The following is a 15,389-nucleotide window of genomic DNA, read 5'->3' as shown; positions in this document are numbered from 1 at the left end:
CTGAACCTCAGCTGACCTGAATCTAGTATTTTTTCACTGGACACAATGCGAACAAATCTAATATATTCGATTTATTCACACATTACTTTGTATCCACCAGTGATTTAGCACAAAAAAGCAAGAGAAGGCCGAAATGTCTCTACTAAGTGATGTCAAGGTGTTATGCTGATAACAAAGGATGCCCAGTAGATGTGAGATGTGGGTGTCACAAAAAACAACTGCTCAGACCCGATTATATGAGGCCCTCCTCGCGTACTTTTCCACCAGACATAAGCTGCATCACGTGTGAATGGTTGTTTATTTGTCTTGAGTACAGAAATGAGTGTACATCTCTTTTCCATACGTGTAAAGTGGAGGTGCAACATTTAGCATTAGCCATGACAGAGAAGGCTAATTGGTATTGAACGTAATCTGAAAAGGTTGGGGATATTCTGTTATGGGTGGTAACTTTGCATACATGCAAAAAAGATGCCACCAGGGGAAAAAATTACCAATATCCTACTATTAGGCATTGGTAATTCCGCTGGTAAATTTTACCAATATTTTACTATCGCTAATCTTAACCCTATTCTCACATAAGCCCTTCCTCTGCTGATGCCTAACCCTAACCAATCCCCTCTTTGATGCCTAACCCTAACCAATCCTCCCACTGATGCCTAACTGACCCCTCATTGATGCCTAACCCTAACTGATCCTCCCACTGATGCCTAACTGACCCCTCATTGATGCCTAACCCTAACCGATCCTCCCACTGATGCCTAACTGACCCCTCGTTGATGCCTAACCCTAACCGAACCCCACCACCAATGCCTAGCCAACCTCTCAACTTTGACATTATATACAGTAAATATCAGGCGGCGTGAAAGTTTGTGCACCGACCATTTGTAGCAGCAGTTTGTATAGCAGGTGGCCTACAAGGGCGCCCAATCTTAAAAGTGCACTATGGCGAAAAATTGTAAAAATGAAAATATGTGCAAACATAGACAAATAAGAAGTATGTTTTTTTCCCAGAGTAAAATGAGCCATAAATTACTTTTCTCCTATGTTGCTGTCACTTACAGTAGGTAGCAGAAATCTGACAGAAGTGACAGGTTTTGGACTAGTCCATCTCTTCATAGGGGATTATCAGCAAGGCTTTTATTCTTTATAAAGATATTCCCTAAAGAGAATTTAAACAATGATGCTGGCTAGCTTCCCTGCTCGCTACACAGTTTTTTGGCAGTTGGACAGAGCATCTGCCATTCACTAAGTGCTTTTGAAAATAAATAAATCCCTTAGAAACCCCTATGAAGAGATGGATTAGTCCAAAACTGTCACTTCTGTCAGATTTCTACTACCTACTGTAAGTGACAGCAACATAGGAGAGAAGTAATGTATGGCTCATTTTACTCTGGAAAAATGTACTTCTTATTTATTTATGTTTGCACATATTTTAAATTTTACTATTTTTCGCCATAGTGCCCCTTTAACCATTTACCGACATCCTAACGTATTAAAACGTCATGCTTACCGCTATTAACAGCAACATGACGTTTTAATACGTCGCGCATTCCCGCCGCTGCTACCGCCGTGTGTCCGCCGCTACCGCCGCCATTACCGTCGGGATCCCGTGCTGGGCGATTGGGGAAGAGGACTGAACAGTCCTCTACCCAATCGCAGTGCCTGGAGTGAATGGACGTGACCGCGAACAGCGGCTACGTCCATTCACATAAACAGGAAATGTAACAGTTTAATAAAGTGTGTAAAAAAAAAAAAAAAAAAGTGAACACGTCCTATGAGTGTTCACCAGCGCCATCTTGTGGCCAAAAAGTATATTACACTTACAAAATACATACATTTTTAAGTATATACACATCATTAATAAAATTACACTTCCAACCCTCCCCCCCCAAAAAAACACTTGTAAAAAAAAAAAATCAGCTTAAAAAAATAAAATAAATAGTTGCCTTAGGGACTCAGCTTTTTTTATTCTATATTTTATGGGGGAAAATTAATTTTAATTTATTACATAGGGGCTTGTAATTATGGCCAGAACAAACAGAAAAATAACCACTTATATTTCAAAATAATATACTGTCGCCATACATTGTGGTAGGGACATAATCTAAACGGTTTAATTATCGGGACCACTGGGCAAATAAAACGTGTTTGTTTTATCCACAGGAGAATGTTTAATTTTAAAACTATAAAGGCTGAACACTGAGAAATAATGATTTTTTTTCTTTTTTTTTCTGTTTTTCTCATTAAAATGCATTTAGAATAAAAAAATTCTTAGCAAAATGTACTATCCACAGAAAGCCTAATTGGTGGCGAAAAAAACGAGGTATAGATCATTTTCTTGTGATAAGTAGTAATAAAGTTATTAGGGAATAAAAGGGAGGAGCGCTGACAACTGAAAATTGCTCTGGTCCGTTAGGATAAAAACCCTTGGGGGTGAACTGGTTAACTGTATCTTAGTACAAAATTTTGTATATGCCATCACTATACTAGCCGTGTTATAGCTACATAATGGTAAATTTCATCTTCCCATTTCACCCTGCGGATACGGCAGCTTCCTAGTATTATTAACATTTTCAAAACGAAATTGAAGGAAAACGTTGATTCTACCATAGGTAACTAGTCACAAAATACAGATTACAACTGAACCTGCTCTGTTTACTGTGTATTGTCTACTGCTTCAGAGTATCTGGATGTAATAGAAGAAGCCTGATGAGCCTGCTCTCCATAAGCTGGCTACTCTACGCCTAGAAGTAAAACAGGATGAGAGGTGATGAATTGAGTTGATCCATGCAGGGCTGTCACTCCACATGTTGGAACGACAGTCATCTCCTACAGCTACAACGCATGCCCATTATTGTCTGAGTATGTTGAGTATGGAAGGAGATGGGACACATTGTTTACCTCTTCTCTTCCGAGATTTTACAGAGAGTGCTTTCTACCATTGGGATTCCCCTTTTCCAAGGGCTTTGTTTGTTAGTTTCAATTTTAATCTGGTTTTACTATGTGTTATATCCGGGACGGAATAAACTTAGACCGTTCTGTGCATTTTTTTATACACATACACCATTGAGTTGCCATTACCAGGACCAAGGATCGCCCTAACAAGAGTGTTGTTTGGGATGTGATATGTGGACCATTTTGGAGTGCGGTTTAACGGCCATCTGAAGAGCATTTGATCACTAAACCACTTCTCACTTTGTAATTCGGGCTAATGTGGGCTGGTAAGACTCATTTTTACAATAGGTCTCCGAACAACTAAAGACAGTGTGGTGTATTGTCTATGAGATGTTGGAGTGTGAACAAGTGCTCAATTATTTTGTTACTATTCATTGTGGACTTTTGGACTGGTCTAATATTCAGCAACTTTCAGGATTTTTAGGTTTTAATTTACACTGAATTTAGTATGTTGATATTTTTTGGAAAGAAAAAGACAATTCGAGAGCCAAAAATAGTGCAGTATCTCTATTCAATTGCGTATTAACACTTTACGTGTATATAGAAATATACTCACAAAATTGGGTTACACTATCAAGTGGCAACCACTAAGATAGCAGCTCAGGAGATTTGACCCAACCCCACTCGGGTTAAAGGACCACTATTGTGAATAAAGTCTGTATCCACTGAAAAAGGTTCTTTATTCAGAAACACTCCACAAATTTTCAAAAAAAAAGTAGGCAGTTAAAATCTGAAAGAACTAACAGGTTTGGGCCAGTCCATCTCCTCATGGGGTATTCTCGGGGTGTTCTTTGTTCCTCTTTTTAAACGGCTTTTAATCATTTATTTATCCTGAATTGGCACCTCTATTATTTCACGCTATATGTTGATAGTATTGTTGGATAATATTGGTTAGAGAAATATAGGATGAACAGTTGTTCCCCCATTTTTTATTTGTTAAAGAGTAAATATGTGTTAAAAGAATGGTCACTATCAACCTCAGTGCCTTGGAAAGAGACTTTTAAAAAGTAACTGATGCACTCCCCTGTATAACAGTGTGGGATACAACAGCAATATAGCAACAGTAACTAGAGTAAAATGTTTTTGGTTTTTTTTTTCAAAAGAATGTTACTGTAACTCTCAGCTGTTTGAAAGTGAGACTTTAAAGGGAACCCGTGGTGAGAGGGATATGGAAGCAGCCATATTTATTTCCGTTAAAACAGTACAAGTTGCCTGGCAATCCTCTTGATCCTGTGTCTCTAATATGTTTAGCCATAGACCCTGAACAAGCATATGCAGCAGAGCAGGTACTCAAACTCAGCTGACTTTACAGGATTAGCTTGTTCCATGGTAGACAATTCTTATGCTAGAAGAATAGCAGGGCTGCCAGGCAACTGGCATTGATTACAAGGAAATAAATATAGCAGCCTTCATAGTCCTCTCACCTTGGGTTCCCTTTAAAAGACCCCCCCCCCCCCCCCACCTTAGTATAAATGTGTGCAATAAATGTTGACTTTAAGTGAATGGAGTATTTTAGGTTTTTCTAAGGGCTTGTTCACACTAAGGGCGCTTTTGGGATTTTTTAGGTGCCTTCAATCTTGAAAATTACCCTAAAAGTACTTGTGCAATGATTCTCTATGAGTATGAGATTGTTCACATTTGAGCAGTCTGATTCCGATCCGCTCACCAAAGTGCTGCCTGTTCCATTTTCGGGGCGATTTGCTTCAATGGAAGGTATAGGGAAATCGCGAAGTGCTTGAAAAAGCGCTTTGTATAGTAAATTCCCCAGCGCTTTCATGAATAAATACATTGTATTTATTTATTTCCAGGTGAAAGAGTTCACTTCCTGACGTTAAACAGAATTGCTGTGCAAATAAAAAATCGCAGTGCGAAGGTGAGCGTTGGGAGGCACTAAAAAACATTGCGCAATACATCACAAAACGTTGCATCGGCGATTTATGATGTGAACAAGGCCTAACAGGGTAATCAGTAAGTTACAAGTAAGACACATTAAATAAAGAAAAAAAAAAATAATAACAACAATAATGTTTTATAGCGCTTCTCTCCCTGGGGGGACTCAACGCGCTGTGACCTGTGTTATGCAGTCTCTAAGGCTCGGGAGAAGAGGAGGGTTTTTAGCCTTTTTTTAAAGCTGTCCAGAGAAAGAAGCCTCTCATACTGATTGTGGAAGTGAGATCCATAGATTAGGAGCTGCATAGGAAAAGGCCTGTGCACCAAATGTTTTTAAGTGGATCCTGGGAATGGGAATAACCAGATTAATCTGATTGGCAGAGCGGAGGGTGCATGGAGTAACATACAGTTCCAACAAATCCGCTATAATATTGGGTGCCATGTGGTTTAGAGTCTTGAACGTCAGCAGGCAGATCTTAAACTGATTTCTCCATTTTTCTGGCAACCAGTGAAGAGTTTGCAGTACTGGAGAGGTAAGTGAGCTGCAGGGGACATTGACTAGGAGCCTGGCTGCTGCATTCTGTACTAGTTGTAGAGGGCGCGGAGCCTTATATGGGCATCTGACAAACAGGGCATTGCAGTAGCCCAGGCGGGAGGATACAAATGCATGAACTAGAGTAGGTAGGTCTTCAGCTGGGATAAGGTGTTTAATTCTCGCTATATTTCTCAGATGGAAGAATGAGGAATTGACAGCAGCAGATACCTGTTGTCTGAGTATTGGCTTTCCATCCAGCATCACCCCAGGTCTCTATACTGCTCGGCATCTCTCCCAAATGCTAGTTTAGAGCGGGGAGAATTTTGGAGTTTATCCACCATGTATGGACCGTCTACCACCAACACCTCTGTTTTGTCAGAGTTCAGCCTCAACCAGTTGGTGTTCATCCAATCCAATAAGTAAACCATTTATATTACTTTACTGTGACTTTCACTGGATTCATTTTTTTTGGGGGCCTTTCTTAGCATGGTAAAGCAAATTTATATTGAAAATGTGCAAACCCCACTGACTGACAGCAGGGATCAGTGCTTAGGCTGATGTCTGCTAACACAGGTCTCTGTGCTGCACAAGCAATACAGTCCCTATAGTCCCTATAGACTATAGTCAGTAGCCTGCCTGACACAGACCCAAACTAAGCAGTATTCTGAAAACACTGTACTAAAAGACTGAATGTAATAGATTACCCCCCAAAAAATAGCTAACTATCTATAGCAAAGATATCTAACTAACTAAACACACAAACTGCACTATGTGTTTCATTATATGGTTTTGTTCTTTCATTTCTCGGTGAGGCTAAATACCTGGTGATGAAAACACCCAATAGAATGCCTGCCTTCTTCAAGACGGTGGAAGCTGCCTCCTCCCTGTCTAATGATTGGTGCCTCTGGTATTATGAATTCTCCTACCAAGCTTACAAATCACATTTATATATTATTTGTACACGCGGGTCTGTCTCAGCTCTGGCAATCAGGGCTGGGGTACTCTGACATGGATATCATAAAACATTGACATGCATCTGCAGTGACACAGAAATAGGGAAAGCAGGGGCTGTGACCATACCGGGGCACCTGGACCTGAAGGACCCACATGGGGCTCACCTCCAGAAACTACATACATAAGCGTTTTACTGTATTAGAACCTTGCTGTTAATGATCACCTTTATACGTGCTTTGAATAGTGATAATAATACCCCATTCCTTTTCCTCTGCTTAAGGGGCCCATACACCTAACAATTTTCCCGCCGATATACAGCAGATTCGATCACTGTGATCGAATCTGCTGTGATATCGTTGCGCAAGCGCTGACAGAACGATCGATTTCCGTCCAAAATCAATCGTTCCCGTCGATTCCCGTCGAGCCGTCCGCGCGGAAGATTTGGCTCGATCGCCGGCGGGTCAGGAGTGTGTCGATAGCGGTGTTCGAATGCCCAATGACCGATGCTAGCGGAAATACATTACCTGCTCTGCCGGCGCAAGTCCCGTGGTCTCCGCTGTCTTCTTCTCCGGGTTCCGGCTGGCTTCATTTCCTGTCCCGGCAGGAAGTTTGAACAGTAGAGCGCCCTCTACTGTTTAAACTTCCCCCGGCAGGAAGTTCAGTGAAGCTGGAGCCGAGCGCAGAGAAGAAGACAGCGGAGACCGGGGGACTCGCGCCGGCTGGATCAGGTAATGTATGCGGGGGGGGGGGGGGGGGATGTAGCTGTTAGATTCACAGATGATGAATCGATTTCATGCTGAAATCGATTCACAATCTGTTTGCAGTAAAGGCAGCCATACGATCCCTCTCTGATCAGATTCGATCAGAGAGGGATCTATCTGTTGGTCGATCTGATGGCAAATCGACCAGTGTATGACCACCTTTACACCTCTCAGACACAATGGCTATCCTTGGAGAGCTAGTTTGCTTGGTTGCTGAAGAAATTAACTTCGCTGTGCTCTGTGTTTGTTTAGTCATATCAACCTGTCTAATTAGTTCTTATCAGCAACTATAAATAGACTGCAGGAGAGCACTGTCCAGGCAGCTTTCCATATAGTAAACACAGATGATTAAAGGGGACCTGAAGCAAGTACATTGAGGCTGCCATATTTATTTCCTTTTATATAATACCAGTTGCATGGCAGCCCTGCTGATATATTTGGCTGCAGTAGAGTCTGAATCACACCAGAAATAAGCATGCAGCTAATCTTGTCAGCTGAACTGCTGCATGCTTGTTCAGGGTTTATAGCTAAATGTATTAGAGGCAAAGGATCAGTAGGACAGCCAGGTAACTGGTATTATTTATTTTAGTATCTATATAGCGCTGACATATTACGCAGCGCTGTACAGAGTATATTGTCTTGTCACTAACTGTCCCTCAGAGGGGCTCACAATCTAGTCCCTACCATAGTCATATGTCCATGTATGGAACGTGTAGTGCATGTATTGTAGTCTAGGGCCAATTTAGGGGAAGCCAATTAACTTGTCTGTATGTTTTTGAGATGTGGGAGGAAACCAGAGTGCTCGAAGGAAACCCACGTAGACACGGGGAGAACATACAGACTCCTTGCAGATGTTGACCTGACTACGATTCAAACCGGGGACCCAGTGCTGCAAGGCGAGAGCACTAACCTCTAAGCCACCGTGCTGCTTAAAAGGTATTGCTTAAAAGGAAATAATGTAAATATGGCAGCTGCCATATAACTCTCACTTCAAGTGTCCTTTAACCCTTTCAGTGCCATTTATAAGAGTGAATGCAAGTAAAACTTAAGGTTATTTTTAGGATTTCCATGAATTGTAATGAAGATTTTTTTCTTTCTATAAAGGTTATCATGCTGTGGCTAATCTTTTAGAGCAGAGTGGAAGTTCCGAGTTTAGTTCCACTTAAACTGTATTATCAATATACAGCACTATATACAGTGCTGGGGGAGAGCGGAGGTCTCTGGAAAATCTGCATTGGGGTTCATGGTTCTGAAGCTAACGCCACTGTGTATATGTGTCTGCAGGTGCGTGTATATGTGTCTGCAGGTGCGTGTCTACGTGCATCGGAAATGATAGTCACAAGTTATAACCCGGCTGTCATTTCATCCACAAGTGGCATTTTCTATGCACATCCCCTTGCTCCAGAGCTACAATAATTCCCATTAAACTATATGATTGGCATAAAATAACTATAGTGGTGTCACACTGAAGAGAGCCCTTGCAAATCCCTGAAATGTCCTATTATGCTTTTAAGGCCGTAGGCTGCCGTAAGTTTCCACAAATAAAGGCGTCTGTCACTTCATCACTTCAGACTTTAGTTCCTAAGCGCTGTGAGGTGTAGTTGTCTCTAATAAGAGGAGTCGTGCCCGAGTCTCATACACTATCATTGCCTCAGTTTGTTTAATAAGACAGGTCGATGCTCACAGCCTGGGTTCAGTTTAGATCTTTAGGTTTGCCTCTATTACCCTACAAAACTTAAACTACTAAAGGGGACACCTGCTATTTCAGAGAGTGCTACCCCACGGGTGCTTTAAATCAGAGGCCGCGTTTGGCGTCACCGCTCCAGACAGAGGAAGTATTGTGTGAGAGGCTCTGCCAGCTCATCTACCGAGGACACAATGTTTTATAACTTCCCAGCCAAGGCCATCATTAAATGTGCCCCCTACCCTCCTTTCTCAGTCGCAGCCCTGCAGAGGCACATAATTATTCTCAGCACTGGTATACAGCATGCCATAACCTCTGTGTGGGTCCGGCTTTCTTCTCTGCACAGTGTGGAGGACAGCAGACTCTGATATGATAATTGCAGAGTCTTGTATGACTGAAAACAAGAGTTGGTGTTGTGTCAGAGCAATATCCGCTGACTACTGAAGTCCACAGTTATTTGTCATATATAAATGTAGATATGTCTGAGGGCGTATAACATTGACATGGTCTGATGTTGAGCCTTCATAATAAATGCAATTTTTACAATTTTGCATTGAATAGATGTTTAGCTGCTGCGTATATTAAAGGGGATTTATGCTTCAAGGAGGAACTTTACCGGAAAATAGTAGTAGGGTAAAGAAAAAAAAAATTGATAAATTGCAAAGTGATAAGTTTAATTATAGAAGATACACCAATAAATTATTGATATTCGCCGTGTCATCTGTTCATGTTGTTTGATCCACAGTCAGCCTGCAGGTCATCATCTTTACTACTGGCAAACAAAAAAAAAAGACAGCACCAATTTCCATTATCTATAAACACACTCACTAACAATGTGGTAGGCTAAAAGGTTGTTTTTGTTTATACATATACAGTATATGCACAGAGGGAGACACTGCTTGTTTGGCAGTTGGAAACAGTGTTTATTCCCACAATGCAATAAGGTTAACAGGCAAGAAACTGTCAGGGCCATGGCTCTGACATCACATTGTGGGAGGGATTTCCCCACAATATCACCTGCACAGATGTCCCTTATGTTCTATTCGGGAAAAGGGAACAACTTCTCGTGGGATAGGGGGTATCAGGTACTGACTGAGATGAAGTTCAATACGGGTTAAAGCTCCTCTTTGAAGGTTTTGTTTTCTTTATAATTTGAATTGAAAATGTAATTCCAGATGTAAAATGTTCTCTCTGCTTTGTATAATGCTAGGTAGGGACAGAACCTCTGTCAGATGATTTGTATTGTTTTCTGCAACTTCAATGAAGGAATGTCCTCTATGTTTATTAGTGACAGTGGGCACCAAGGCAGAAAGTTAACTGAGCTCCAAAGTTTTATAGCTGTCGCAACAATGGGATTTGAGTTAAAAATAAACTAAGCTGTAAAGCTCTACCAAAGACAACTTTGTAGGATTGCCAAAAGATAACTCCCCTAACGACTTGCACATTTTTAGAGACCTACATCAGGTCAGGTATCTGGGGTATGACCCGATTTGTGGGCCAGGTTTGGGTAACCGCCTTGTGTGTGAATGAGTTCTGGATTAGGTGCAGGCAAAAAGTAATGTGTGTTGGGCAGGTGTAGTAAGGATTAGAATGCCAGTAAAGGACAACTATCAGTAACTAAGTGTTCTAAAATGACAATGTATAAATATGGTCCAAGTAGCTGTGTAAGCATTTTCCTACTTTTTATGTTAAAAATCAGAGCCAAAAGCTGTACTTCTTTCTGCGTATATTTTACTTGCATTGTCATGATACATTATAGCAAATAAGAATCTGGGCTACAAAAGAAATGTGACAATACATCCAGTGCTGGTCTCTGCATCTCTCAGAAGACTACAGAGTATTTTCTTTGACATAAAAAAACTTTAGTATTATCACGTTGATACGTGAAGAGATCTAACGTGTAACTAGTGTAAATCTCAGTTCTAGTGAGAAAGGCATAGTCAGGGTCAGGCCGAGGTCGTTCACAAGAGCAGATGAGTGAAGTACAGTAGAGTTAGGCAAAATCGTAGTCAATTAACAGGCAGGGTCATACACATAAGTCAGATGTCAGTTGTATTGGAAGGATCAAACAGTAGCAAAGTCAGGGACAGGCCGAGTCATACACATATCAGATGGCAGTGGTACAGAAGGGCTAGGCAAGAGCGAGGTCAAGAGGCAGGCAAAAGGTCGGTACACAGATAATATACAATATTACGATATGATAATATTACAAAATAATAAGACTGACTGACTAGAGTACATATATATCGTGCTTATGCGCAATATATGAAATGTAGCTCTCAATTTCTCACTAGCTAGGGCCAAAAAACAGCGAACAGATTAGTATCAAGACCAATGAGCAAGTGTCAGAATCTGCTCTGCTGGCCTTGATTCCTTGGATTGTGTTGTTTCCTATGCAGCTTACATGGTGCAGTCCAAGGAAAGGAGGCCTTTCTGTCAGTTTGCAGGGCTGTCTGATTTGCATCCACTTGTCTTGCAGATCTGCTTGTCTGCTTCCTTTGGAGGTTTAGTATAAATGTCACTCCCTCCCAGAATTCCTTGCTCGACATAGTTTTCTGATTAGGGAAACTTACCTTGGAGCCTCAGCCTCTTTTGTATCTTGTTGCGAATATTCTAGTGTAGTTAATTATTGGGGAGTGCATTTTGCATTTCCTATAGTGCAGTCAGGTTCTGCTTTATTTGTACTGTTTGTTCCTGTGCTGTCTTGTCTTGTCCTTGCGATTGTACTGTCACCTGCGGTGGCTGACAGTGAATCGTTTGGTTTCGCTACTAGATCACATTCGCCCTAGCGGTAGAGGCGGTGGATCTCCCTTGTCTGACTCTTGGAGTATAACCTTAGCTGCGGTTGCTACTGGTTACTCCTTCTGTCTGTCTTGTCTAGCACGAACGCTTGCTGTTGTCTGGGGTGAAGCAACCGATTAGCAAGCGTTCGCGTTATTTGTCTGTCATCATTGTTTGTGTTCATTTGTTAGTTAGGGTTGGTAAGTTTTGTCACTGTTATGCTTATCGTGCGGTGGCCATACCGTTAACGCGCTTGTCTCTGTTGCGCATATCGTGCGGGGACCGCATTTAGCTAGTTCATTTGTTATTTTCTTTTACGTTCAGATTGTGGTTCTTTGCTGTGTCTTTCTTAACCAGTCACGCTCTGTCTATACTCAGTCTTGTGTTGCTGATAGCAATCGCTTCTCCTGCGATTAGCTTTCTCACTCTGGTCTGCTCTGACGTGATATGTCTGCCGTCGCGGGGTGGCGACTAGATTGGTGGACATTCATGTTGTCTGTCTCTGTCTTTGCTTTCTTCTGAGTTATTGCTTTGTCGCTCAGTCGTGCAATTTCAAACTGGCATCCGTGGCTGTGCAGAGGGTTTATTCCTCCGCACTCCACAGCTCCATCTGCTGGTTGGAATTCTCCTCTACAAATCTATACTGGGTACTTTGCTTCTGTGACTGTGGCGATTTCCTCCAGCTTCAGCACACGTGGTGAGTGCTGGCTGGATGTCACCTGCAGATCATTACAGCAAGTGAATACTCTGGCCTTAAGTACCCAGGAGGCAGAGCAAAAGCCCAGCCCCCTGAATTGACAGCACCTCCTGCAAAAAGGTGTCAGCTGATGATGTCACAGCTGACACCGCAACAGACACGCCTCCTCAGCCTATAAAGACAGCTCTGAGCTGTACGCATCCTGCCAGAAACAACACGCCGACCCACATCTGCAGGGGAGCCGGGGATGCCATCATGCTGATTAACGTCTACAGGGGAGTTGGGGATGCGTTTGACCAAAGAGGAAGAGAAAGCTGAGTGAGGCAGGTCCTTTCGGCACCTGACATGGACTCACCTGACTGGACGCTGCCATAATTATGTCTGTAGCAGCGCAGCGGTGTAATTTGGGTGCCAGTGATTGGCTAAACCTGAATTACGTCTCCTTTCAAGTTGCTCTGTCTCAGGAAAGGGGAGTAGTAATTAACGCCGCCCAGTATTTCAGCGGCAGTGACCGTGTGTCCCAATACCATCTATTGTAAGAGGGTGGCCAAGTGGTAAAATTGGCAATCAAGATGTGTGGACCAGGTTTCATTCTTACAACATTTAGGGTTATAGTAAGAGTCATTTAAAAACACTTAGCTTTTCTAAACAAGAGTGGAATTTCTCTTTAACATGACAGACCTGATGAGAAGCATGTGACTTATTTCTAATGACAGTAGTGTAGCAATAGGGGGTGCAGACTTTGTAACTGCACCAAGGCCCCTAGACTTGAGAGGTCCACATGCATCCTTCCTCCAATCACTGTATTAGCTCTTTGTTAGTGATGTATGGCCACTGCTATATGTAATTTGAATAGCAGTAATCATTACAAATCATTGCTCTCTTACACAATAATTGTCTCTGGAAAACAGTTTTGTATGTCTGTCATGCAGTCATTATACATACAGTGATAGGAAAGGGGGAAGCAGGAGATTTGGGCGCATGAGACAAGTGGACAAAAAGGGCGCCCCATTTACTCCCATTATAAATATCGTTTAATGGGGGCGCCGAACAGGGAAAAAAAGGCGCCGGAGATTATTAACGTTTTACAAACGGTGCCCGGAGATTTTTAAGGTTTTATAGCTGTGATTGTGATGATTTAACTTTACAAAATGAGCCCGTGACGAATAACGTTTATAAAGATACTAAATCACTATTTCTAAAACATTTCTAAAACATTATTATCCACCCCAAAAAATTATTTATATTTTTTTATTTACATTTTTTATTTATTAATGTTTGTAAAACATTATTATCCATAGGGGGTCTTAGGTTTAGGCACCACCAGGGGGGTCTTAGGTTTAGGCACCACCAGGGGGGTCTTAGGTTTAGGCACCACCAGGGGGGTCTTAGGTTTAGGCACCAACAGGGGGGTCTTAGGTTTAGGCACCACCAGGGGGGTCTTAGGTTTAGGCACCACCAGGGGGGTCTTAGGTTTAGGCACCAACAGGGGGGTCTTAGGTTTAGGCACCACCAGGGGGGTCTTAGGTTTAGGCACCAACAGGGGGGTCTTAGGATTAGGCACCAACAGGGGGTCTTAGGTTTAGGCACCACCAGGGGGTCTAGGGGTTAGGGATAGGTACAAGGAGGGTTTTTAACAAACGTAAATATAAGTTTCAGTTTAGAAACAGGGAAGATTAACGTTTTAAGAATTGCCAATCTCATACACATTATTTAATGATTTATAAATTCTTAAAACACTATTTGTAAATGAAATTCTACACAATATTTCTATAAACGATAATACTGCTTATCGTTTACACCACGCGCCCTTTTTTCCCGACGCCCTTTTTTGATGTACGCAGGTAAGGGGGCCCAAGGTAAAATTTGCACCAGGGTCCATGACTCTGTAGCAACGCCATGATCTAATGCTTTATATCTTACATCACTATTACAGAAAATCACATTCATATTTTTTTGCATAGAAAAATGTTCTTGAGTTTGAGTACAAGTTGATTCCAACACGATCATTACGTCTTACCTGTATAATTCCCGACCACCAATGCTGACAAGATTGGAAAAAACACTGAGATCTGTCATGTTCTTTGGCCAGGACTGTATATTAAGATGACCTGAATAAGTGAAATAATATAATCATAAGATCAACAATACAAATGGAACCCTTCGTATTTCATGATCCATATACTATTCTTTGTGATTAAGAGGTTGTAATAAAATAAATAGATATACTGTACATATAACAAATTGTCATCAGGAATATCTAGCTCCGTGAAGCTGCCCCCCCCCCCCCCCCTTACAATCGGCACAAATAAAAATTCCATCATGTTTGGTTAGTGCTACGTTTGTGCCCATTTGTGCTGCAAAAATTTGTGCTGCTTTCATCTTGCAGAACATAGCACTTATTATTTGCAAAACAATACCATCACCCAGCCCCTATACAACAACCTACCACTACCCATCCATACCAGTTTCATGTCTGTAGATTGTTGTACGGAGGCTGGGTGATTGTATTGTTTTGGAAATAATAAGTGATATTATCTTCAAAATGAAAGCAGCACAAATCATAATTTTTGCAGCACAAATGGGCACAAACGTAGCATAAACCAAGCATGATGGAATTTTTATTTGTGCTGATTGTAGGGAGGCCAGCTACACGGAGCCGAACTATCTGTAATTGATTGGTTGGTTGATTGATTGATTGTAATCTGTGTGCCATGATAGCATGCAAATAAATTATAACGTTTATGTATTGTAACTTTTTATTTCTGGATTTTGGTTGATATCCTGTCTCTTTCTATTTCAATGAAACAACCATTCAACATTAAGACTGTTCATTTCTTTGAAAGTGGGCAAACTTGCAAGAAGTACTATGCTATAAAGCAACATTAGGTTGAGCCCTGGTCCTTCTTGTATCATATAAAGGACAAGAAAAAAGGCTGCTACACTCACGCTTGTTGCACATATGGGAGCAGGAAAATCAAGGCCAAAGTCCAAACAGTATTCAAAAGGATGTCCTGTTGCACCAGATGATTGGGTGAAATGAAAAAAATCTTTATTCTCACGCGTATCGGAGCAAAAAATGGCTCCTTAATCATAGCTATGATTAAGGAGCCATTTCTTGCTCCGATACGC

The 15,389-nt window shown here is 41.6% G+C and overlaps 1 protein-coding gene across 5 annotated transcripts in view; it reads right to left on the bottom strand.

Annotated features, from left to right (window-relative positions):
- ERBB4 (erb-b2 receptor tyrosine kinase 4) overlaps positions 1–15,389 on the bottom strand; it is a 1,342,090-nt gene that overhangs the window by 388,496 nt on the left and 938,205 nt on the right. For all 5 annotated transcript variants that reach the window (XM_068245390.1, XM_068245391.1, XM_068245392.1 and 2 more), the window contains one exon: positions 14,278–14,368. In XM_068245390.1, coding sequence (XP_068101491.1) covers positions 14,278–14,368 — 91 coding nt within the window. The remainder of the gene's footprint in view (positions 1–14,277; positions 14,369–15,389) is intronic.

Source organism: Hyperolius riggenbachi, chromosome 7, assembly GCF_040937935.1.
Source record: "Hyperolius riggenbachi isolate aHypRig1 chromosome 7, aHypRig1.pri, whole genome shotgun sequence".
Taxonomy (NCBI): Eukaryota; Metazoa; Chordata; class Amphibia; order Anura; family Hyperoliidae; genus Hyperolius; species Hyperolius riggenbachi.
This window is presented reverse-complemented; position numbering and strand designations above follow the sequence as displayed.